At 56.4% G+C, this 23,481-nt stretch overlaps 2 protein-coding genes across 7 annotated transcripts in view; one reads left to right on the top strand and one right to left on the bottom strand.

Annotated features, from left to right (window-relative positions):
• The window catches only part of CHDH (choline dehydrogenase), a 29,005-nt gene extending 11,664 nt beyond the window's left edge, over positions 1 to 17,341 (top strand). For both annotated transcript variants that reach the window (XM_062201098.1, XM_062201099.1), the window contains exons 2-8: positions 7,778 to 8,525; positions 9,343 to 9,494; positions 10,062 to 10,191; positions 11,000 to 11,134; positions 11,765 to 11,907; positions 12,260 to 12,362; positions 13,173 to 17,341. In XM_062201098.1, the coding sequence (XP_062057082.1) occupies positions 7,832 to 8,525; positions 9,343 to 9,494; positions 10,062 to 10,191; positions 11,000 to 11,134; positions 11,765 to 11,907; positions 12,260 to 12,362; positions 13,173 to 13,591 (1,776 nt within the window). In that variant the 5' untranslated portion in view covers positions 7,778 to 7,831 and the 3' untranslated portion in view covers positions 13,592 to 17,341. The remainder of the gene's footprint in view (positions 1 to 7,777; positions 8,526 to 9,342; positions 9,495 to 10,061; positions 10,192 to 10,999; positions 11,135 to 11,764; positions 11,908 to 12,259; positions 12,363 to 13,172) is intronic.
• Positions 17,342 to 17,928: 587 nt separating this feature from the next.
• CACNA1D (calcium voltage-gated channel subunit alpha1 D) overlaps positions 17,929 to 23,481 on the bottom strand; it is a 505,293-nt gene continuing 499,740 nt past the window's right edge. For all 5 annotated transcript variants that reach the window (XM_062201090.1, XM_062201094.1, XM_062201096.1 and 2 more), the window contains 4 exons: positions 22,864 to 23,027; positions 20,101 to 20,222; positions 18,569 to 18,886; positions 17,929 to 18,248 (listed from right to left, as the gene is read on the bottom strand). In XM_062201090.1, the coding sequence (XP_062057074.1) occupies positions 17,955 to 18,248; positions 18,569 to 18,886; positions 20,101 to 20,222; positions 22,864 to 23,027 (898 nt within the window). In that variant the 3' untranslated portion in view covers positions 17,929 to 17,954. The remainder of the gene's footprint in view (positions 18,249 to 18,568; positions 18,887 to 20,100; positions 20,223 to 22,863; positions 23,028 to 23,481) is intronic.

The following is a 23,481-nucleotide window of genomic DNA, read 5'->3' as shown; positions in this document are numbered from 1 at the left end:
CTTCTCTTTGGGTGTTTTGTGTTGTAGGAGTTCACTGTGCATCCTGGATGTTGATCCCTTACCAGATACATGATTGGCAAATGTTCTCCCCTGTTCCGTAGTTTGTTCCACTCTTGATGGTGTCCCTTTGCGCACAACAGTTTTGAGCTGATCTTGGTGGTGGTGGTTGGTACCTGTGATTTTGGCATTATGTTCAAGAAGGCGTTGCCAAACCCCGTGTGTAAAGATTGTTCCCTGTGTTTCCATGCACGAATTTTATAGGTGTTTGATCTATCCTGAGTTGATTTTTGTCAGTGGTGAAAGTAAAGGTCTAACTTCCTCCTCTGGCTTGTGGGTGTCTGGTTTTCCCAGCACCACGTGTTGAAAGGACTGCCCTCACCATCAGTGGTCTTGGTACTCTTCCTGAAAATCAGCAGTAGACATCTATATGAGAGTTTACTCCTTTTCTGCCCGCTGGTCTGTTATGTCTGTCCTTTGGCCACTACCATACTGTTTTGGTTACTGTAGCTTTGATCAGGAAGTTTGAGTCCTCCAACTTGGTGGGTCTTCACTTTTTTTTTTTTTCTATTTGGGGCCCTTTGAGATTCCTTATGATTTTTAGGGTGAAGTTTTTACTTCTGCCCCACCCCCTCACCACCCACCTCCAGTTGGGATTTTGCTAGGGATTGCATTGAATTAAAGATTGCCTTGGGTATGTTGGCATGTTTACAGTGTTAAATGTTAATTCTTCTTCTTTTTAAAAGATTTATTTATTTGAAAGGCAGAGTTACAGAGAGGCAGAGGCAGAGGCAGAGAGAGAGAGAGAGAGAGAGAGAGATTGGTCTTCCTCAGATAGTTCACTCCCCAGATGGCTGCAATGGCCGGAGCTGCACCGATCTGAAGCCGGGAGCTTCCTCTGACCGGATCAGAAGTAGAGCAGCCAGGACTCGAACCAGTGCCCATATGGGATGCTGGCACTGCAGGTGGTGGCTTTACCCCCTCCGCCACAGTGCCGGCTCCTGTTAATTCTTCTACTCTATGAGTGTGGGATGTCTTTCCATGAATATATGTTCTCTTTAATTCCTTTCAGCATTTTCTAGTTTTCAGTGTATGAATCTTTCAACTCCTTGGTTAAATTGATTCCAGACTTCCTTTTCATATTGTTCATTGCTAGTATATTTAAAAAATTGCAACAGACTGAGGCTAGTGCTGTGGAATAGTGGGTCAAACTACTGCCTATAGTGCTGGCATTCCATATGGTTGCCGGTTTGAGTCTCGGCTGTTCCACTTCCCATCCAGCTCCCTGCTAATGTGCCTGGGAAAGCAGTGGAGGATGGCTTAAGTGTTTAGGCCCCTGTAACCCATGTGGGAGACTCAAATGAAGTTCCTGGCTCCTGGTTGTGGGCATTTGGGGAGTGAACCAGTAGATGGAAGATTTCTCTTTTTCTGTCTCTGTCTCTCTTTCTGTCTCTGTGTAACTTTCAAATAAATCTTTTTAAAAGATGCAACTCTGCTGAATTTGTTTAGTAGCTTTAATGGGTTTTTTGGTTTGTTTTCAGTGTGGACTTTTTAGGATTTTCTATATACAAAATCCTGTCACCCATGAACAGAGATAATTTTTTAAAAATATGTATTTATTTGAAAGGTAGAGTTACAGAGAGTCAGAGGCAGAGAGAGAGAGGGAGAGAGGGAGGTCTTCCATCTACTGGTTCACTTCCCAGATGCCTCAACGGAGCCAGGAACTTTTTCTGAGTCTCCCACATGGGTGCAGCGGCCCAAAGACTTGGGCCATCTTCCACTGTTTCCCAGGCCATAGCAGAGAGTTGGATCGGAAGTGGAGCAGCCGGGACTAGAACCAGCGCCCATGTGAGATGCTGGCACTGCAGGTGGCGGCTTTACCCTCTACACCACAGCGCCAGCCCCAAACAGAGATAATTTTACTGCTTTCTACTTTGTTGCCTTTTCATGTCCTTGCTGAATTGTTCTGGCTAGGACTTCCAATGCCACCTGGAATAGAAAGGGTGAAATCGAGTAACTTTGTTTTGTTTCTGGTATTAGGGGAACAGCTTTCAGTCTTTGAGCATTGAGTATAATGTTGGCTGAGAGGTTTCTTCATGTGTGGCTTTCGTTGTGTTGAGGAAGTTTCCTTCTATTCCTAATTTATTGAGTGTTTTTTGTCATGCAAGGGTATTGAATTTTGTCAGATGCCTCTTTTCTTTTGCATCAGTTGGGATGATCATGTGGCTTTTCCTTTATTCTGTTAATGCTGTGTATTATATTGATTGGTTTTTGTATATTGAGTTATCCTTGCTGTCCAGAGATAAATTCCACTTGGTCGTAGTGTATAATCCTGTTATTATGTCGCTGAGTTCAGTTTGTTAGTGTTCTGTGGGAGAAACATGCATCAGTATTCATAAGGGATGTTGGTCTGTAGGGTTTTTGGTAATATCTTTTATATCTGGGGAATATTCATAGAATACATTAGGAAGTCTTCCTTCCTCTTCAACTTTCTGGAAGAGTTTGAGAAAGGTTGATATTTAATTCTTCTTTGAATATTTGGTATAGGGGCCAGCATTGTGGCATAGGAGGTTAAGTTTCTACCTGCAGTGGTAGCATCCCATGTGGGTGCCAGTTCAAGCCCTAGCTGCTGCACTTCCAATCCAGCTCCCTGCTAATGTGCCTGGGAAAGCAGCAGAGGATGGTCCAAGTGCTTGGATCCCTGCACCCACGTGAGAGATCCAGATAAGGGGCTGCTGGCTTCAGCCTAGCTTATTCGTGGCTGTTTTAGCCATATGGGGTGTGAACCAGGAGATGGAAGATCGATTGATTTCTCTCTCTCTCTCTGTGCTTTTCAAATAAATAAATGAATCTTTAAAAAAATGTTTGGTATAAGTAACCCATGGAGCCATTTGATCAGGTTTGTTGAAGTTTTCTAATTCTTTATGATTCAATTTTCATTGTGTTTTTCTGGGAATTTGTCTGTTTCATCAAGGTTTTCTAATTTTCATCTAGGTTGATGTATTATTGTCTAGAGTACTCTGTTATGGTCTTTTTTTATTTTTGTAAAATCATTAGCTATATCTCCATTGTCATTTCTGATTTTAATAATGTGAGCTTTTTAAAGTATTTTTTTGGCTAAAAGATTCGTCAGTTTGGTTTTTATTTTGAAGAGTCAATGTTCAGTGTCATTGATTTTTCTCTCTCTATTTTTTCCTTTTTATTTATCTCTGTTCTAATCTTTACTGTTTGCTTTGGTTTTGGTCTAGCTTACTTTTCTATTTCTTTAAGACAGAAAGTTATTATTTGAAATAGTCCTTTTTAAGGAATTAATTCTGCTTCAGATCAGCACAGCTCTGGCCATTGTGGCCATTGCAGCCAACTGGGGAGTGAACCAGCGGATGGAAGACCTCTCTCTCTCTCTCTCTCTCTCTCTGTAACTCTGACTTTCAAATAAATAAATAAATCTTCAAAAAAATCATAATAAAACCCACGGTTATCTAGATTCTCTTGTTATTTCCTAGGAGTTTTATTTAGGTTAGGTCTGTGATAATGTTCTAATTTTTTTTTTTTTTTTTTTTACCCACGGTCAGGCCAGCAGGCCTGGCTGCGCTGGGCTTGGTCTGCCTCTCGCCCGCCCCAGGGCACACAAGAGCCAGCCCAGCCCTTCAAACAGGCCCCAAGTCCTACCTAGAGGCTGAGGCCGGCCTCTGGAGGCCTCAGGCAAACCCTGAGTTAATTTTTGTGAAGGGGTACTGTTGGACCTCTCAGTTGCAGAGATGCCCACTTGCTCGGGAGGACGCCCAAAGATCCAGACTCCAGACGAGTTGATGCAAAAAGCACGAGGTTTTTATTGAACGTTTGCGCAAACGGGCCCCCACCTCAGGCAGTGAGGAGCCCTGAGCGGCAGTTTCACACAGGTTATATAGGCAACGAATTAGCATATTCCTAATGCGCATGCATAGGATTGGTCAGTTCAGAGGGACCATTAGCATATGGGAGAATGCTGGAGAAGAATGCTGGTGGAGAGTGCTAGTGGAGAATGCAGAGGTGTTACAGGATTGGTTGGTTCGGAGGGACAATTAGCATACCGGAGAATGCTGAGGGAGAGTGCTGAGGTGTTACAGGATTGGCCGGTCGCAGTGACATCATAAGTGCGTACCTAGAGACTCTCCGAAGGGGAGGGGCAGCTCTGCTCTGGGCGCGCCCAGAGGTTTCCCGGAGGGGAGGGGCAGCTCTGCTCTGGGCGTGCCTAGAGATTCTCTGAAGGGGATTGACTTTTCCTTCCCAGAGAACGTCCTGCCCGCTAGACTCTGGGGAACATCTAACCTCTTAAGAAGCCCCTGATATTTGCCCAGGCCTAGTTTCTTGTCCCTCCCCCCGTAAGGGTCCTTCAGTACGAGGTCTCTGTCTATATTCTTTTTTTAAGGATTTAAAAATATTTCAAAATAAATAAATATTTATTATAAATATATTGCAAACAGAAATATATCACATTTATTTTAAAATATTAATATATTTTATGAAATGTATGCATATTATATATAAAATATATAAAAATATTTTAAATATATTTTAAAATAAACACATTACTTATGTATTTGAAAGGCAGAACTGGAGAGGGAAGGAGAGAGAAGGGAGAGAGAGAGAGAGATCAATATATTTTTTTAAAGATTTATTTATTTGAAAGAGAGAGAAAGGCAGAGAGAGAGAGAGAAAAGCCTTCCATCCGCTGTTTCACTCCCCAAATGGATACAACGGCTGCAGCTGGGCTGATCTGGAGCCAGGAGCTTTTTCTGGGTTTCCCATGTGGGTGCAGGGGTCCAAGGACTTGGGCCATCTTCTACTGCTTTCCCAGGCCGCAGAAGAGAGCAGGATGGGAAGTGGAGCAGCTGGAACTTGCACAGGTGCCCACATGGGATGTTGGCACTGCAGGCAGTGGCTTTACCTTCTATGCCACAGCACCAGCTCTCAGACCAATCTTCCATCTGCTGGTTCACTCTCCAGATGGCCACAAAGCCAGATCTGGGCGAGGCCGAAGTCAGGAGTCAGGAAATGAGTTCTGGTCCCCCATGTGGGTGACAGGGGCCCAGGTACTTGGGCCTCCTTCTGCTGCCTTCTCAGGCTCATTGGCAGGAAGATGGGTCAGAAGCAGAGTAGCTGGGACTCAAAGCAGCCCTCCAAGTATGGCATGCCAGCATCACAGGTGGTGACTTAATGTGCTGTGCCATGACATCAGCCCCTACACTCAGCGTCCAGTGCCTGTGGACACCCGGTTGTTGGAACACCCTTTGTGGAAAGGGCCCCATTGCATTGCCTTTACTCCTTTATCCAGGGCAGCCACATAGGTTGATGTGGTTCTAGTTCCAGGCTCTCTGTATCTGTTCTTCCACTGATTCCACACTGTGTTGTTGACAGTAGCTCTGCAGTAAGTCTGGAAGTCGGGTGGTGTCAGTCTCCTTACTTAGCTCTTCTTCTTCAGTATTGTGTCAGCTATCCTGGGCTTTTCACCTCTACAGGTAAACTCGTAAATGACTACCAGTTTGTCAATACCCACAGAACAACTTGCTGGGATTGTTTTTTCAATTGGGATTGCATTGAATCTGTAGATTAAGTTGCAAAGAATTGATATCGTGACAATATTGAATATTCCTGTCCATGAAAATGGAGTATCTCTCCACTGATTTTACTTCTCTCATCATAGTTTTTTGATAGTTTTCCTAACATAGAACTTGCACGTATTTTGTTAGAATTATAGCTTATTATTTCTTTGGGGTGCTAAATGATACTGTATTTTTAATTCGAATTCAGCTTGCTCATAGGTGTGTGTAGAAAAGTGACTTTTGTATATTAGCTTTTTATCCTGCAACCTTGCTATAATTGCTTGAGTTCCAGGATTATTTTTTGATCTAGTATTTCAGATTTTCTACATGGTTGACCATGTTATCTTCAAACAGACTTCTATTTCTTCTTTATCATTCTGTGTAGCTTTTTGGTTTCCTTTGCTGGTCTTAGTGCAGAAGCTAGAGCTTCCAGTATGTGACAAATGAGTGGTGTTTCTTTCTATTCCTAATCTGTTGAGAGTTGGTTTTTCTTTAAAAATGCATAGTTTATCTGTGTCTGTCTTTATTATTATTATTTGAAAGGCAGAGGTACAGAGAGAGAGAGAGCTTCTATCTGCTTGTTCACTCCCCAAATGGTTGCAGTGGCCAAGGCTGTGCTAGGTCAAAGCCAGGAGCTTCTTGCAGGTCTCCCACGTGGGTGCAGAGGCCCAAGCACGTGGGCCATTATCTGCTGCTTTCCAAGGTGCATTAGCAAGGAGCTGGAATGGAAGTGGAGCAGCCAGAACTTGAACCGGTACCTATATGGGATGCTGGCACTGCAGGTGGTTGCTTAACTCATTATAGCACAGCGCTGGCCTAGGGTTTTTTTTTTTGTTCATCATGAATGGGCAGTGGATTCTGTCAGGTTTTTAAGTCTGGTTATGATTGTGATTTATCTTCTTTAGCCTGTTGATATTATGGATTACACAGCTGATTTTGAATGTTGAACCAGCTTTGCATATCCAGAATTGTGTAATTTTTAAACATTTTTATTTGAGTGGGAAGGAGAGAGAGGGAGAGAGGGAGAGGGAGAGAGAGAGAGAAAGAGAGACAGACAGACATTGGATCCATTGGTTCACTCTCCAAATCCAGGTCTTCCATCAGCACAGCCTCCCAGGGTGTAAACTGGCAGCAGCTGCCAAGGAAAGCAGAGCTTGGACTCAAACCCAGGTACTGTAACTCAGGATGCAGGCATCCCAAACAGCAACTTACCTGCTGCGCAATGACCAGCACCTGCCCCGTATAATTTTATATGTATGTGTGTAGAAATATGTTTGTGTGCGCATCTAGAGGACATTTTACTCAGACACATGAGAGCTACTGCTCTGTAGTTTTCTTGTGGTGTGTGTGTGTGTGTGTATGGTTTGGTACTAGGATGTTCCTGGCCTCACAGAATGAGTCAGGAAACAGTTGCCTCTGCTTCTGTCTTCTGGAAGAGATTTCAAAGAATTGGTATGCTTTCCTCTGTAACTGGGGGGTTCACCAGGGCATCCATCTGGGCTCGAAGCTTTGTGTTTTAGAGTGATTCATGAGAGACGCTGGCTTATTCAGCATGTCAGTGTCGTGTGTGAATTTTTGCGTGTTGTACCTTTCAAGGAATTGGCCCATTCCATGTAGGTTATCCTCTCCCTCACTTGTAAAGATATTCAATATTCAATATATTCAATATCTAAAGATATTCAAAAACTTTGTAGAAAATGGAATTGAAGGGTAAGTTTATTTGGTTGCTAAAAAAGCGTCTAAAAGGAGTCTTCAGAAGTTTGTGGAAATGCAATCATTAAGAAACTGCAGGATTTCTTTCTTTTTTCTTTTTTCTTTTTTTTTTTTTTTTGCACTTAAATAAGCATCTTTGATGGTTCTAAACAGGTGGGTGGCTCATCCCTCAGTCTCGTTCTACTGTTTTACGTCTTGATAGGAAATTTTTTTGAGTTTTATTTATTTGAGAGGCAGAGTGATAGAGAGACAGATTTCCCACCTGTTGGCTCATTCCTTAAAGTGCCCACCGCGGCTGGGGCTGGGCCAGGCTGAAGCCAGGAGCCTGGAGCTCCGTCTGGCTCTCCCATGTGAGCGCCAGGGACTCAAGGACTTGGCTCACTCTCTGCTGCCTTCCCAGGCGCATTAGCTGTGAGCTGGCCGGCTGATTCTGCACGTGCCCACGGGGTTCAGACTTTTTAAAAAGCCCCCGTTCCCCGTTTCAGGACCCGTGGTTCATTCGTCTGCTCTCTGAGGACCGGAGGACTTGGGCTGGCAGCATGCGGTGGGTGCTTCGAAGCTGGAGGCTGGTGCGCCCGGGCCTGGTGCCGGGGACCCTAGGGCGGCCCCAGGGCAGCCGTGCTATGGGCAGCGCGGGCGCCGGCACCGAGTTCAGCTACGTGGTGGTGGGCGCAGGCTCGGCGGGCTGCGTGCTGGCGGCGCGGCTCACCGAGGACCCCGCCGAGCGTGTGCTGCTGCTGGAGGCCGGACCCAGGGACGTGTGGGCGGGCAGCAAGCGGCTGTCATGGAAGATCCACATGCCCGCGGCGCTCGTGGCCAACCTGTGCGACGACAGGTATAACTGGTGCTACCACACGGAGCCGCAGCCGGGCCTGGACGGCCGCGTGCTGTACTGGCCGCGCGGCCGCGTGTGGGGCGGCTCCTCGTCCCTCAACGCCATGGTCTACGTGCGCGGGCACGCCGACGACTACGACCGCTGGCAGCGCCAGGGCGCGCAGGGCTGGGACTACGCGCACTGCCTGCCCTACTTCCGCAAGGCGCAGGCGCACGAGCTGGGCGCAGGCACGTACCGGGGCGGCGATGGCCCTCTGCGGGTGTCGCGAGGCAAGACCAACCACCCGCTGCACCAGGCCTTCCTGGAGGCGGCGCAGCAGGCCGGCTACCCCTTCACGGAGGATATGAACGGCTTCCAGCAGGAAGGCTTCGGCTGGATGGACATGACCATCCACGAAGGTAGGAAGCGTGGCGTTGCCCGTCCCCGCCTCCCCGTTGCAGTCAGCGCGTGTGGACACAGACAGGCGGGTCACGTCCCACCCCCACCCGCACCCGGATACACAGCCCACAGCCCAAGGGAGAGGACTTGGGCAGGTGTCCCTGGACCCTGGTGCTGTGGCCGGGGAGGGTTTGGCCCAGAGTCTAGCTCTAGAGACTGCAATAAGGGAGAAGCAGTCAGGAGAGGAGCCAGCTGCAGCCTCCCTTCTCTCTCTCTCCCTTCCTGTCTCTCTCTTGTTTTAAAGAGTTACAGAAAGGAAGAGACAGATCTTCCATCCCCTGGTTCACTCCCGAAATGGCCACAACAGCCAGGCCCAAGCCAGGAGCCAGGAGCCTCCCCTGGGTCTCCCACGCGGGTGCAGGGGCCCAAGCACTCGGGCCATCTTCCACTGCTTTCCCAGGCCAGTGGCAGGGAGCTGATTGGAAGTAGGGCAGCCGGGACTCGAGCCGGCTACCCACCACGCCACAGCGCCAGCCCCTGCGCCTCCCTTCTCCATCTCCGTTTGTGCACCAGGGCCCTCAGCCCTATGCCCATGGAGAAACAAGGCACGCAGTGGGACAGTGGCGTGCTCCCAGAGCTGCCGCCCTCCTCCCTGGCTCTCAGATGTCAGGGCCTTGCAGTTTTAGCCTCGCTCCAAAGGCAGGGCCTGTAGGATCGGGGCAGGGCGGGTTCTCTCTGCAGCCCCAGCCTCCTCCCCAGGTGGGGGGAAGGACGGAGTGGGGCAGGCCAGGGTGGGGGCAGGGGTGACACGGCGGATCTCCATGCTCCATCTTGCAGGCAAGCGCTGGAGCACGGCCTGTGCCTACCTGCACCCAGCGCTGAGCCGCCCCAACCTGCAGGCCGAGGCGCGAACGCTCGTGAGGAGGGTGCTGTTTGAAGGGACCCGAGCAGTGGGCGTGGAATACGTCAAGAACGGCCAGAGCCACGTGGTGAGCCAAGGGCAGCTGGGGGCAGTGCCGCTGGTGGACAGAAGTCATGGCCGCAGCCTCCGCGGCACACTCACCCCTGTGGCTCAGAGTGAGCTGCTGGGGCAGTGGTCTCATGGGTGGTCCCTGGGGCCTCACGGAGGCAGGGAGTGGACTGGCGGAGGACAGGAAAGCCGTGGCGTCCCTGGCCTGTCATCTCGGGGCGCTGACCCGACCAGCTTAGGGGAGTAGGCCAGAGGGCTCCCGCTCACCACCGTGACCAGATGCACGTTTCTGCGCGGTGCGTGTTATGGGTGCTTTCACACCTGCACGGCCCAGGTCTGCCTCCCTGCTTCCTCTCTCAAGGCCGGACGGCCCCTGCCCGTTTCTGAGACTGCTGTGCCTGCGTGGTTTGAGGGCCCACAGTGAAGGCTGCCTCCGATGGCAGCCCAGGTAGCTCCCTGTGGCTCGCCCTCCAGACTGCGAGCACGTGCACCTTGCATGTACGCCATCCCAATGCCACGTTCCCATGGCGCAGGCCGCAGAGGGCTGTGGGGAAGCCTGACCTGGCCGGCCTTCTTTCTCTTCCAGGCCCGTGCCAGCAAGGAGGTAATTCTGAGTGGAGGCGCCATCAACTCCCCGCAGCTGCTCATGCTCTCAGGTGTCGGGCCCGCCGATGACCTCCAGAAGCTGGGCATCCCCGTGGTGTGCCACCTGCCTGGTGAGCCCCCTCCTCCCTGCTGCTCCCCGCAGGCTGCCTCTGCGAAGCGCAACGGCTGGCATTTATCAGCATGTAGTGGGCAGGCAGTACCCCTCGGGACTGGTACAGAGCCCTGGACCTCTGCCCTCCCCCAACCAGCCTGTCCCACGTGGAGGAGCACGCCCTGGAGCAGGGTCCCAGACTCGTGTCTGTCCGCTGGACTCAGGGCTTCCCTGGGCGCCAGTGCAGCCAGCTCGGGGTACATGCACACGCCGTGTAGAGACCCAGGCCTTATTTTATAAGGCTCATTGATGCCCTTGAGGGCCTGGCTTTGTCTCTCTCCCTCTTACATAAGCCACACTCCCATGGGGTGGATCCTTCTTGCATGGTGGCTTTGTCTGGAGAGCTCCGTGGAAGTGCGTCACACCTGCGGCCCGTCCAGTGCCCCCAGGCCTTAGATGGGCCCATTCACCATCTGTGTTCTCCTTCACTGGGCCAGGAGTTGGGGGCGGGGCTGCGTCCAGCCTTACCGCCATCAGCTACGCAGTGACCAGTTCGCAGCAGAGGCTGCTGCCAGCGTGGGCCCCACCCTCCCAGGAGGAAGGTGCCTGCACGGCTGCCCTGGGATGGGCGGCCGTGGCTGCTGGCTCTGGCACGGACAAAGGGTCAGATTGACTGACTTGGGGGTGCAGGGAGGAACCCCTGTGCTAAGCCTGGAGGCTAAGCAGGAGAGAAGTGGCTGGGGGCAGCTTCCCTGGATCAGGGCTTCCGAGGAGCCAGCTGAGACCCCCAGAGGGCCACCTTTCCTCTCCCCTTGCCCCCTCCTCAGGGGTCGGCCAGAACCTGCAGGACCACCTGGAGGTCTACGTGCAGCAGGCGTGCACCCGCCCCATCACCCTGCACTCCGCCCAGAAGCCCCTGCGCAAGATCTGCATCGGTCTGCAGTGGCTCTGGAAATTCACAGGTGGGCGCACGGCGCGTGGGCAGCGAGGTCTCTGCCCTGAGGTTGCCGGGTTTGAAGCCAAACCACACCTATGATTTCCCCTCTGCACAGTTCCTGCCTGCTGGGCTGGCGAGGAGGCCAGAGGTGGCAGCACTCACCAAGGAGCTTAGGCCCGCACGAGGGGGTCCCTTGGCTGGGGGCTGCTCTTCCTTAGAGCTGGACACTATGTGTGTTCAAGGAGCGAGGGGAGCAGACACAGGGGAGACCGTGGTGCTGGACCACAGAAGCGGCTCCTGCTCTTCAAGTTTCCCTCACCTAGAGCACTGCCTAGCCCGGGAAAGGGTACTTCGAACTGTGTGATCAACATGCCTTTCTTGCACACCTACTACGTGCTGCACTGGGGGGGGGGGGGGGGGGAGCCAGTGAAGCAGGTGAAGGTGGCACAGGGTGAGGGCAGATGTGAGCCCCCTGCTGGTACATGGTTGATGCTTGTAGCTGTGCCAGGTGAGCCCCCCTGGGGGGAGAGGACAGATCAGAAGCCAGGAAGAGGAGGTGGAGGAGCAGCAGCCCAGGAGAGAGGACAGGACCTGGGAGCCAGTGGCCCTCTGTAGTACCTGACCGGGCCTTGTCTTGTCCTCCTGTGATCCTCAGGGGACGGAGCCACTGCCCATCTGGAAACTGGTGGGTTCATCCGCAGCCAGCCTGGGGTCCCCCACCCCGACATCCAGTTCCACTTCCTGCCATCCCAAGTGATTGACCACGGCCGGGTCCCTACACAGCAGGAGGCCTACCAGGTGAGCAGGTGGAGCCTCGGCCCCCAGGGATGCTTCTTCCGGCTGCTCCGTGTGTGTGCGGTGTGGACAGAAGCGCAGCCTTGCCGCAGAGTGAGCCCTGCAGGGTGCGTGGGAGGCCGAGACCCACTCTGCCTCAGGGCGGGACCAGCAGACCCGCTTCAGCCCTGGAAGTTCTGGAGAGGAGGATCAGAGCCTGAGGCTGAGGCCAGGGGCATGGGCAGGGTAGATTTTAATCATGTGGACAAGTAGGGCTCAGAGGTCTCCCCGCCATGGCGCCAATCTCTCTGGGCTCCTGCACCATGGCTGGCGCAGGTCCCTGAGGGCCAGGCCCTGCTGCTCTGGCTTCCCCTAGGTACACGTGGGGACCATGCGGGGCACGAGCGTGGGCTGGCTCAGACTGAAGAGCACCAACCCCCAGGACCACCCCGTGATCCAGCCCAACTACCTGTCCACAGGTAACTTGGCCGCCGCCTTCCCTTTCCTTCCCGGGCCTGGAGAAGAAACTGCCCTGGGAGCAGGGGGGTCTCCTGGGTACTCCTAAACCGGCCCTGGGCCCCGCCGTTGGGGACACCAGTGGCCCTCTGCCCTTCCCGCTCTGCCATTCTGGGCTGCAAATGTGCATCACAGGTGCTTCACAAAGTTCGTGGGAAATTGGAATTAAGGGTATGAGTTTATTTTAGTGTGAAAAGTTTTTTTTTTTTTTTAAATCATAGTATGTGGAGATAAAGATGATGAAAAAACGGCATGGATTTCAAAAATGCATTTTTGGCATCAAAATGAAACTCACACCTTTAGCTCCATATTCCACCAAGTTTGTGATGCTTCTTCCCACGGCGCCATGTGGGGCTCTGGCTTGGAGTTGGGGGGCAACCCCAGGACTTCCTTTCCACCCAGTGGTGGACGCAGGAGGCACAGGGGCTACTGGCTGAGGAGGAGCCAGGGTGCGTGGGCAGCACCCGCAGCCCCCTCCGTGCCTGCACTGGGTGGGGGGCGGTGCCACCTGTCCGCACACACAAAACTGAGCCCGCCCATCAAGCAGCCTTATGTGCCGCAGTGGCTCCTGCACGTGGGCGCTCACAGCTGGGCTGTGGAGATGGATGGGGCGCACGGTCCTGCCTCTCTGATGGAGGAGCCAGACCCCGGGGACAAGCCGGGCCTGACTGGTAGCTGTTGCCACCTCTGCTCGAGCCACACGGGGCTGTGCCCAGAGGCAGCGCCACCACTCCCGGGCAGCTTGCTGCACCTCATCCCTTTCTCCTCAACAGAGGCCGATATCAAGGACTTTCGCCTGTGCGTGAAGCTGACCAGAGAGATTTTTGCCCAGGACGCCCTAGCTCCCTTCCGGGGGAAGGAGCTGCAGCCGGGAAGCCACGTTCAGTCGGATGGAGAGATCGACGCCTTCGTGCGGGCCAAGGCTGACAGCGCCTACCACCCATCGTGCACCTGTAAGATGGGCCAGCCCTCCGACCCCACCGCCGTGGTCGACCCACAGACCAGGGTCCTCGGCGTGGACAACCTCAGAGTCGTCGACGCCTCCATCATGCCCAGCGTGGTCAGCGGCAACCTGAACGCCCCGACGATCATGATTGCCGAGAAGGCAGCCGACATCATCAAGGGGCGGCCTGCCCTCTGGGACAAGGATGTCCCCGTGTATAGACCCAAGACCCTGGCCACCCAGCGTTAAGCCCCTGCCTGGGGTGACCAGAGCCGCCCAGAGTAGCCGGCACGGTCCTGGCTCCAAGTGCTCTTTTCTGACACTGGGACCCGGAGGCCTCAGCTCCGTGGCTGCAGACTGGATGATGTTTAGGAATGAGATCAGGACTGGTGGGTGAGTTGAGCTCCCTTGCCCCAGCCCCTGCCTGGGAGAAGGGCGGGACTGTCCCCTGAAGGGCCAGCACAGGAGGAGGGTTAGCTCCGCCCCATTCTTGTCCCGTGGCCACGCGGCTTTCACCTATCCAGGGCCCTCCAGCCTTGAGCCCAGTGGTTCGTTCGAAGCCTTCCTGTTGAGGGCAGGTGCTATGTGCCTTGGCGCTGCACCTGCACCCTCCGTCTCTGGCTGCAACCTTTGGCTGAGGCCAAGTCTCACAGCCATCTGCTGGGCCTGGGCTGGCACCCGGGTCCCCTGCAGGGAGAAAAGCAGGCTTTTCCTTCGCCACTTGAGCTGTCACTCTGAGCAAGGCGGATCACTGAGGGGCCTGCTTCTCTGGTGCTCCCCCTCCAAATAAGCAGGATGCGTCCTGCTGAGGGATCCAGGCGCCGTCTCCTGGGACAGGAGTGTGGCAGGGATGCCACAGTGGCTGCACTGGCGGTGGGCTCGAGAGTTAGCACTTCACTGGCTTTTCCTGTGATCAGGAGACACACGCAGCAGGGCCCGCCTCGCGTACCTGGTCCCTGGCTCCTGCCGGAGCGGCCAGCCCAAGAGGGGCTGCTCCTCCCTCAGCCCTGGGGAGCAGCCGGCAGCAGACAGGGTTAGCGCTCGTCCTATAGACGTCTTCGCTGGGAAGAGACCAGGCTGGAGCGGAGCCGATGGGGAAGGCCGTAGGGTCGGCCGTGGGGTCCCGTCCCGCACCGTGATCCTATCAAAACACAGCTGCAGGGTTGGTGAAGACTGGAGGTGGGGCGGCCGCAAGGGCATCTTGTCCTCTGATACAGGAATGCATGACTGAGTTCTGAACGGGATGTCTTTTCCACACCGCTCTGCCGAGGGAATAACAACTGAGTTCTGCTTGCTTCCCTCTGAATCGCTGCCTGGGAGGCTGCGGTGCTGGGCCCCGAATGAGGAGGCGCTTACAGGCCCTGGCAGCCCACAGCTGCAGCGTAGGTTTCTGAGAAAAACCGACCCGGCAAGGTAGTACGAAGGCAGCCATCAAACCTCTCCTTCCTTGTAACATCGGACGCGGTTCACGTTGAATCTCCCGTGTCCTGCTTATGGTCTGCTCCTGACTCTGCCCCGAGGCCGCTGTCTCCCAGGCAGGGCTTCCCAGCTGCCCCACAGCCGGCCTTTCCCCGGCCCTGGAGCAGCAGAGGGCTCAGGTGCCAGCTCCACCACTCCCTCTTGTCAGAGAGGGGATGTGGATTCAGGTGAGGGGGAGGTGCCAGGTGCGTGCATGCTTGGGGAGGTGATGCCCTATGTGCACGTGGTGGCTGACAGCCCTGCAGTTGCACCACCCGTGTCCCCCGCACTCTCAGCCTCGGAGCCAGTGGCAGCTTTTGGCAGCAGCTGTGTTGCAAGCAAAGGGCGTGGGGCCGCATGTGCTGCAGCCCCTCCCATTCTGGGGTCCCCCATCCAGAGAGATTATTTAGCTGCACCCCGAAGTGGGTCTCAGAAGATGAGAGAGCAGGTGCCGCTGTGCCCAGGCACCACAGCACAGAGCAAGCATGCTGCTCTCACAGGGGTATGTCTCGTGAGCCCAGGCTAGCGCCGCTGGGCCGAAAGACAGACACGTGGACATGGGTGTGCCCGCGGCACCCAACAGCAGCAGCCCCTGTGGGGGCAGGGCTGCCTCGCAGGAAGGCAGCTTGGGCAAGAACGCGCTTTGTGGCCATAAGAGCACAGGATGAAGTGGGGCCTGGGGCCCAGTGGCCGGCTCTGCCCCGCCCGGTGGGGAGAAGCCCCTCTGGAAGCCGCTGTGTGACCAGACACTGCGCAGCCCAGAGCCCTTCCGGGTCCTTCTCCACAGCCCAGCCCTGCCCTCAGCCCCAGCGTGGGAGTGAGCTGGCATCACCACTGAGAAGCAGCACGGGGAAGTTCCAGCTCCTTCCCCTGCACCCCGTCCAGCAGCCCAGGCCCACGGCCTGCTGGAGCTAGAGCCGAGGGGAGAGCTTCTCCTGGGACCGCACCCTTTGCATTGGGAAAGGCCGGTTTTTGTACCCAGATCCCCGCCCATCCTACCGCTGAGCATCTTCCCGCAGAAGTGTGGTCGGCAAGGATGCTGAAGACTCGCAGCATCAGCAGTGCCATGGGTGGGGCGCCGAGGACCGGGGCCCTGGGCTTGGCCGGGGGGGGGGGGGCATCCTCCAGCGCCCCCTCCCCAGCCTCCTGCCTGGCTGAGCTGGAAGTGCCACGTGGCCTGGGGCCACGAGCGAGTGCAGGCGGTGCTTCCCGGAGCCCCTCGCTGTCCCTGGCTGATCCACGGGCGCCGCTGGCATCTTGTGATCGATGGTGAAAGGCCTAAGGTTCAAGACACTAAATGCGCTGTTCCTGTGGGCGAGGGCGGGAACGACAGGCATTCACTCTTAAAACTTGCCTCAAACAAAGCATGTCTACAACTTCACATTTTTTTCACAAAGAAAAATTTAATAGTCGGCGAGAGGTCGGAGTGGACCTAAAGCAGACAGACATGAAGAAGTGGCGCAGCGCCGGATAAAAACGCGGGCTTATTAACCACTGGCTTCGGGAGCGCTCCCGGCCGGTCCTGGGGTGCAGACCGGCCCCGAGGCCACGCTGACCACCGGGTAGCCCTTTGGGAGAGGCCGCGCCCTGCAGCCCCGAGGAGCCTGGAGGGTAAGAAAAAGATGCACCAGCTGGCAGGGCGGAGCCGAGCGGGGCTGCCCCCGGAGAGGACCCGCCCCTCGGGCGAGAACAGCCCCCAGTATAACGAGATTCATCACACAGGTTCGTTCTGAAGAACATTTTGCATTTTAATTAAAAAAAAAAGATTTATGTCAGGAAATAGTCATTTACAAACCTTGACGTGTTTTTGCCTGGATCTGGAGGAAGAATGTCTTTAAGAAGAGGTTTGTAAGGTTTCTGTAACAAAGTGCTGTTATTTACAAAAAACAAACCAAAAAAACCCACCACCAACAAAAAGTTCCGTTGTCTGCGTCCTATTTAAAAATTTGGAACCAAGAACCTGCGGTAGCAGGGGCGTGCCTGCCGCGGTGACCCGGGCAGGAGGCGGCCTTTCGTCTGGACGGAGCAGCGCGGGAGCCCTGGCCCAGTTGCACTTCAAAGCCCTCGGAGAGCACGCTCGGCCCAGCAGCCTTGGGGTCCGCACAGACCCCGTGGCCGCCCCAACCCCGCTTGCCTGCGCGGTTCCTCCCACACTAGAGGTGCACCGCATCGTATCGGGGCAGACTGGAGCGCAACGCAGTGGGCCACAGGGGCCTCTGCCCAAAGGACAGGTGGCGAGTCAGCAGCTGGTGAGAGTCTCGTGTCCAGACCGGTTTACAGTGACGCAAAATAGCTTAGAAAAATTTCTGTGGCGTCAGGTTCCCTTGAACTCAGAATTTTATATCCAAGGAATTTTCACCGAACAGATGGGAGTTGGCTCTTACTTCTTCGACTTCCGTGTAGCCCAAGTAAAAACACCAGTCATTTCCTAGGTGTCGGTGGGGAACAGCAGTCGTTAGGACCCATGGGTATTGCTGCAGATCAAATACGGTACAATAATTACAAAATATAGACCATCTCTTTACAAATACAAAGTCGAGTATGTTACAAGTCCTGTACAGGAAATCTATAATTTTTAAACAAATAGCGTATCTAAGTTTACCTGGCTGCAAGTGCACTATTGTTCCAGTTTACAGTCGCCCTTAGCGTACTGCACGCCGGCCCCTGCCGCCTGCACCCTGCTCCCCAGGGACGGCGCTGGCACGCGGCTCCACCACCCGGCAGCTGGGTGGGCGCCGGGAAGCCGTGCGCAGGGCGGGAGAGGGCTGAGACGTAGATATGCTGGGCCCAGTGATATGCTAGACAGCGGCTGAGGTAATGACACAGGTGTGCTGACGGCCATCACCGTGGACCTTCCCCGCCGTGCCCTCGGGGCCACGGGGACAGGGCTACCGCGCCCTTGCGCATCCTGAGAGGGCTGCACCTGCCGCTCCCCGCAGCAGGCGCGCTGCCTCGCTCCGCCGCCCGGGACCCGTTCCTGCCCAGGTGTATGGCTTCCTTGAGGCATGACGTCACTCGCACAGAAGTCCGCTGGGACACTGGCCCCCCCAGCGAGTGCCTAGCTGCTCCTAACTATGAGGCACTTGTTCCCCGGCCCTCCTGCGCCCCACCTGAGGCCAGAGCCCGTCTGCCCGACCGACCGGGGTGGCGGGGGCTACAACGTGGTGACGCAGATCATCTCATCCGCCAGGTCCTCCTCCTCGCGCCCGGGGTCCGGCTCCTCGTCGCTGTAGCCGGGGCCGAAGTCCTGGAGCTCGTAGCCCTGCCGCTGGGGCACGGGGCCCAGGTCCCCGTTGGCGCGGGGACACGCGTTCCCACAGAGCAGGGTGCTGGCCGCGCTCTCCATCTCGTCGATGGTCAGGTCACAGGCATCGGCGATTTCGTGTTTTGTCGCCGACACGAACTTTGGGTCCCTCGCGTATCGTCCCAAGCCCTCAGATATCAGGACCTGCGCAGGAGGGAGGCGGACGGATACACGCACTCTAAGGCGCAGGGCGGCACCCAGCCGCGTCCATAGCCCTCGTGCGTGCAGACCACCGCAAGCGGCTCCAGCTCCGAGAGATCACGCAGCTGAAAAGCTGTCCGGAGCGGGGCCCGACAAGCGTGCAGCCCACGGCTAGGGAACGACCTGGTGTAGACCCCCGTCTGCAGGCACAGCACATGGCCCTCTCTCCTGCTTCCCGCCACTGGGAAGGGTCGGCCAGCCGAGGCGGCCTGGCCCCCCCGTGCATGCCCACCCACCCGCCCGCGAGCCAGAGCCGTACTCACCGCTTCCACCAGGCTGTCGGCGCTCCTCTGCTTGTCGCTGTCCTTGTTCCGGAAGCTGCAGGGCACGGTCAGGCTGGCCGGCGTGAAAGTGCGGTAGGCGATGTCGGGCTCGTCCGTGTACCAGGAGCTGCGGTGCAGGGACGGCAGGCTGCCGTTGACCTGCTCCAGGGACTCGGACCGCTCTACCTGGATCAGAGGGGTGTAGCACGGCGTCCAGTCCCGGTACGGAGGGGTCGCTGGAGGGGTGGCCCACGACCGGGTCGAGTGACTCGGCGAGTACTGGGCTCTGCTCGGATCTAGGCCTGCGACCGCCATGATCTGTGTGGGAAGAGAGGGGCGGGGTGGGGAGGCCAGAGGCTCTGAGGGGCTGGGCCTCCAGCCAAGGGTGGGATGACCGGGAGGGGCGGGGTGGGGAGGCCAGAGGCTCTGAGGGGCTGGGCCTCCAGCCAAGGGTGGGATGACCGGGAGGGGCGGGGTGGGGAGGCCAGAGGCTCTGAGGGGCTGGGCCTCCAGCCAAGGGTGGGATGACCGGGAGGGGCGGTGCTTCCCTAGCAGGTGTGTGTGCTCTTCCCCCAAGTCCAGAGTGCGCCTCCAGTGGGATCCCAGGTGCTGGTGGATGAGGGCGCTCTGACTGACGGAGCTTAGGGGAGTCCCCACGACATGGATGGCCCCTGCTGCTCTGCCGCGCCTGTCCCAGGGTGGCACTCTGTCCCCGGGCATTGGGAACTGGCTGACCCCACCCACGGCACTGCAGCCTTGACCCTGCCGGGCAAGGTCTCAGGCCCACAGCCCCCCGAGGGAGGCAGCACCTAGACAGGACAGGCGCAGGCCCCAGAGGCTGCTCTCGTCTGCGTGGCTCAGGGCACCTGAGGACCCAGACCTTCCAGAGGCCTGTCCTTCGTCTGCAGGGACACAGGACAAAAATGAAACGCAGCATCCCGAGTGATGGCAGAGGAGCAAAGAGCTGGCAGAGGGGGGACACGTGCAAGACTCCCCCCGCCAGGGGCCTGGCCAGTGACTGACCAGTCACGCGCTGTGCTCTGCACGCTCCCCCTAGGCTGACCCCACAGGTCCAAGGCTGGAAGCATTACTGATGGGGAAATTTTCAAAAAGGAAGCGCGCCACGTGCACGTCCTGAAGGCAAAGTCCCAGGGAGTAGGCTCTGGGCTCTGAGCTCACTCCTGGCCAGCGGCAACCCCGGAGGCCCCATAACCCTGTCCTGACACCTGCTTGCCGAGCAAGTGAGGGGCAGGGGGCTGCCAGCAAATGGTCCCACTCCTGGGACTCGGGTTGCACCATGCCCTGCTACCAACACAGAGAAAAGCCGTGGAGGAAGAGAGGCTGCACTTTGGAAGTCGGCACCAAGCCCCCAAGTGCCAGCTGCTGGGTGAGCTCCTGCAGAACCGGGCCGTGACAAGGCCTCCAGGGCAGGACTGGTACAAGGCCGGGGACCCACAGTGGGGCAGGTGCTCTCCTTCCTCCCTGGGGCTGGCAGCCAAGGGGGAGGGGGTGGGGTGGGGCACAGGCCTCACCTGTTGCTGCATCAGGTGCAGAGGCAGGGCTGTGCGGTGGGGGAGGGCGGGCGACAGGGGGACCTCCTCCTGGCTGCTCTGCCGACGCAGGCACTCGAAGTTGAAGGAGGATCTGCGGTGGGCTGAGAAGCCAAAGCACAAAGTGGTGAAGCCAGCTCAGTGTAGACATGGCTGCCGGGAGGCAGGGAACCCAGGGTGGCAAGAGAGAGGGGTCTCAACTCTGGGAGAGGGGAGGAGGCAGAGGGAAGCCTCCGTGGAGGGATGGTTTCTAAAGGTACCAGTTTCCGGGGGGCTGCCATTGTGGCCCAGTGGAGTAAGCTGCCTGCAACGCTGGCATCTCTCACGGATGCTGGTTTGAGTCCCGGCTGCTCCACTTCCCACCCCGCTCCCTGCTAATGCACCTTGGAAAGCAGTGGAAGCAGGCCCAAGTGCCTGGGCCCCTGCACCCACGTGGGAGACCCAGATAGAGGTCCAGGCTCCTGATTTTGACCTGGTCCAGCCCTGATTATTGCAGTTATTTGGAGATGAACAAGCAGGTGGAAGATCTCTTTCTCCCCTCTCTCTGTAACTCTGCCTTTCAAGTAAATAATCTTTTTTTAAAAAATGTACAAGTTTATGACTTTTCAGTGTTCACCTGGTCTTGGGAGGAAGGGCTGAGGTGGCCCGGAAGGCAGCTGCTCCAAGCGGAAGCCCTGGCCTCGGGTATCATGGGGAACACCGCATTTCACCAGATCTTTCTAGAATCCCAGTGACACTTCTGGATGTGATCTCACCTTGGAGATGCCCCAAGTGTCGCTGGGGCCCCACCTCTGGTTTAAAGCTCCACCTGGCCAGCAAATGCTTGTGCTGGGAATGACTCAGCTCGTCTAAGACCAGTGCCAAGACCACCTCTGACCTGAAGACCAGGGCCATCCTGCTAACAGCTGTCCCCAGGGATGCTCCGGGAATGCGAGACAATGGCAAGCCAACCCACAGCTTTTGGGTCCATAGCTTTCAGTGCCAGCCTGGCAGGGGTCTCCTGGGGGAGCCTGGCCTGCAGTTAGCGAGACAGAGCCAAGTCACTTTAGTGGCTCCTTTCCCGGCTCCTGCATCTCCCAGCCCCAGCAAAACCCTGCAGGGCCCTATCTCCTTTGCCTTGAGAGCCTCCCAGGCAGCCTGGGGACTGTGTATGAAGCTGCAGACACCGGCTCCGCAGGAAGAGCTGGCAGAGAGAAACCAGAGCGAGCCCAGCACGTGCCTTGGGGCATGCCAGAACCATGCCGTCCAGCTGCCGACAGCACACGTGCCACCGCACGCAAGGGCTTCCCTCCACGCACAGCCCATGGGCCTGACTCAACAGCAGGCCTGGGAGAATGGGCCTCCCTGTCTCACGGATCAGATATGCAGGGCCCAGGAGCTCAGAAGGGAGCCAAGACAGGTGGCAGGGCCAGGGGATCAGCAGGGAAACGGTCCCACTCCCCACAGCCAGGGGCGCATGCGTCCCTAACCCCCTCCTGAGGTCTGTGCAGTCATCTCTGCAGGAGGACAAGATCCCAGCCCAGATGTGCACATGGCCAAGGTCAGTCCAGCACCCTCCCCACCCACGGTCTGAGCTGGTGGAGAGCAATGCTAACCCCTCACAGATCAAGACGGGGAGGAGTCTGCCTATGCCGGCCAGGGCCCTCTCCGGAGCTGGGGCAGCACTTGCAAGTGGCTGGCATCCAAGTGCCCCCTGGACAGTCTGAGAAGGTGGATAAACAAAGGCAGAGGCCAAGGGCACAGGGAAGCCCCCAGGGCAAGGAGCCCCACCCCAGCCTCTCTGCCGCGGCCTCATCTGGTATTCATGGTGAGTGCAATGGCTCCATTCAGCCTTAGCATTGGGGTTGAGCAATGAAATATTAACCATGGAAATGGGCCTCTTATCGCTCTCCAGATGGAGGGAGGCCCGGGGCCCTGGGCACTGCCCAACCACATGCTCTGCCGTACCTGGCCGCCATCGTGTCTTGGCTGTTTTTTTGATTACTGATGCAGAGATCTTAAAAACGCGCTCCACTTCTCAGAAACCTCAGAAATGCCTGTTCTGGGATCATCAAGATGCTCACATGTCCCAAATCAAGAGCACACAGCCAGGAGCCATGGGGCCCGGCTACCCTTCTTTGCCCAGCCAGAGCACGGAGCCCAGGTGACCCGCATCAGACAGATGGCCAGTCCTGCCCCTGCCACAGGAGGAGGAAGCCCCTTGCTTCAGGATGTTCCTGGCCCCAGCAGATGCCCCTGTCCTGCAGGTGACCCCTCAGGCCAAACCGGCCCCGGTAGTAGAGGGCTCTGGCAGAGTTTGGTCAAAGCCAGAGAACCAGGGACACACAGAAGGTGGCAGATGAGTGCCAGTGGGGGGCAGAGGGGACACACTAGGAGTTCCTGGGTGCCCTGCACCGAGCTTGGTCCTCACCCCCACCATGGTGCACCAGACCTGAGCAGACAGCAGCCACGGCACGGGCAGGTCTCCCCCTCCTCTGGGGACACGTCCCAGGCATGAATGAGCACAGCAAAGCCCCTTCCCGGAAGGGAGCGCGGGCAGTCACAGACTGCCTGCTGCCATACTCCCAGCCAGACACGAGCAACGCAGATTTGACTCGGGATTGGTCTCATGGAATATGGAGGGGAAAGCGAGGAAAGCCACTTGCCCGCTAACCCAAGGACTGCTCTCCGGGGCTAGAGGTGCCTGCCATGGGGGGACACGCCCATCACACCCCCCAGGCCGGGGGGAAACCTGGGAGGCCTCACCTGTCGGGGTGGGAGGTAGCAGGCGTCTCCTCGGAGACCTCCGGGAATCGTAGCACACAGCCGAGTCCTCGTCGTCCAGGAAGCCCTGGGAGTGATGGTAGCCGCGGGGCCTCTCCAGGTCCAAGGTGCTGCCAGCGTATCTGCTGTAGTAGCCACAGCTATGCCTAGTGGACAGGGGCAGAGGGCAGGGCACGTGAGGGGCCACTTGGCAAGCCCCGGCTGTTAGGTAGGAAGTCAGGAATTAGCCTATGTGTGTGCGAGAAGGGTCTGAAGACCAGCACCTACTGTGGACGCTCCAGAAGCCCAGCATTTTGCACTTCGAGGTCCTGCTCAGACCCTGATAACCTCCCAGAATTCTCTCTCCTCCCGACCAAATGGGTTACCTGACCTGATAACGTGGGGCAATAAACCTTCACAGATGCCCCCTCAGCCTGGTGCCCACAATTTGCTAACTTACCCTCTCCAAACCCTTTGTCATAGAGGAGGAGGGGAAGGAGAAACCTGGCCCCCTTTTCCTTTGTAAGCTGTAGTCTCAACCAAGACGGTGTGCCCAGTTCTCTGCTGAGCCGCCCGCCTGGCCTGCCCAGGTGTGTTCTCTCCATTCATCCATGTAACCTC

The sequence above is a fragment of the Lepus europaeus genome, chromosome 9 (genome assembly GCF_033115175.1).
Source record: "Lepus europaeus isolate LE1 chromosome 9, mLepTim1.pri, whole genome shotgun sequence".
NCBI classification, from domain to species: domain Eukaryota; kingdom Metazoa; phylum Chordata; class Mammalia; order Lagomorpha; family Leporidae; genus Lepus; species Lepus europaeus.
Note: the sequence above shows the minus strand (reverse complement) of the source record. Positions and strands in the feature narration are given on the sequence as shown.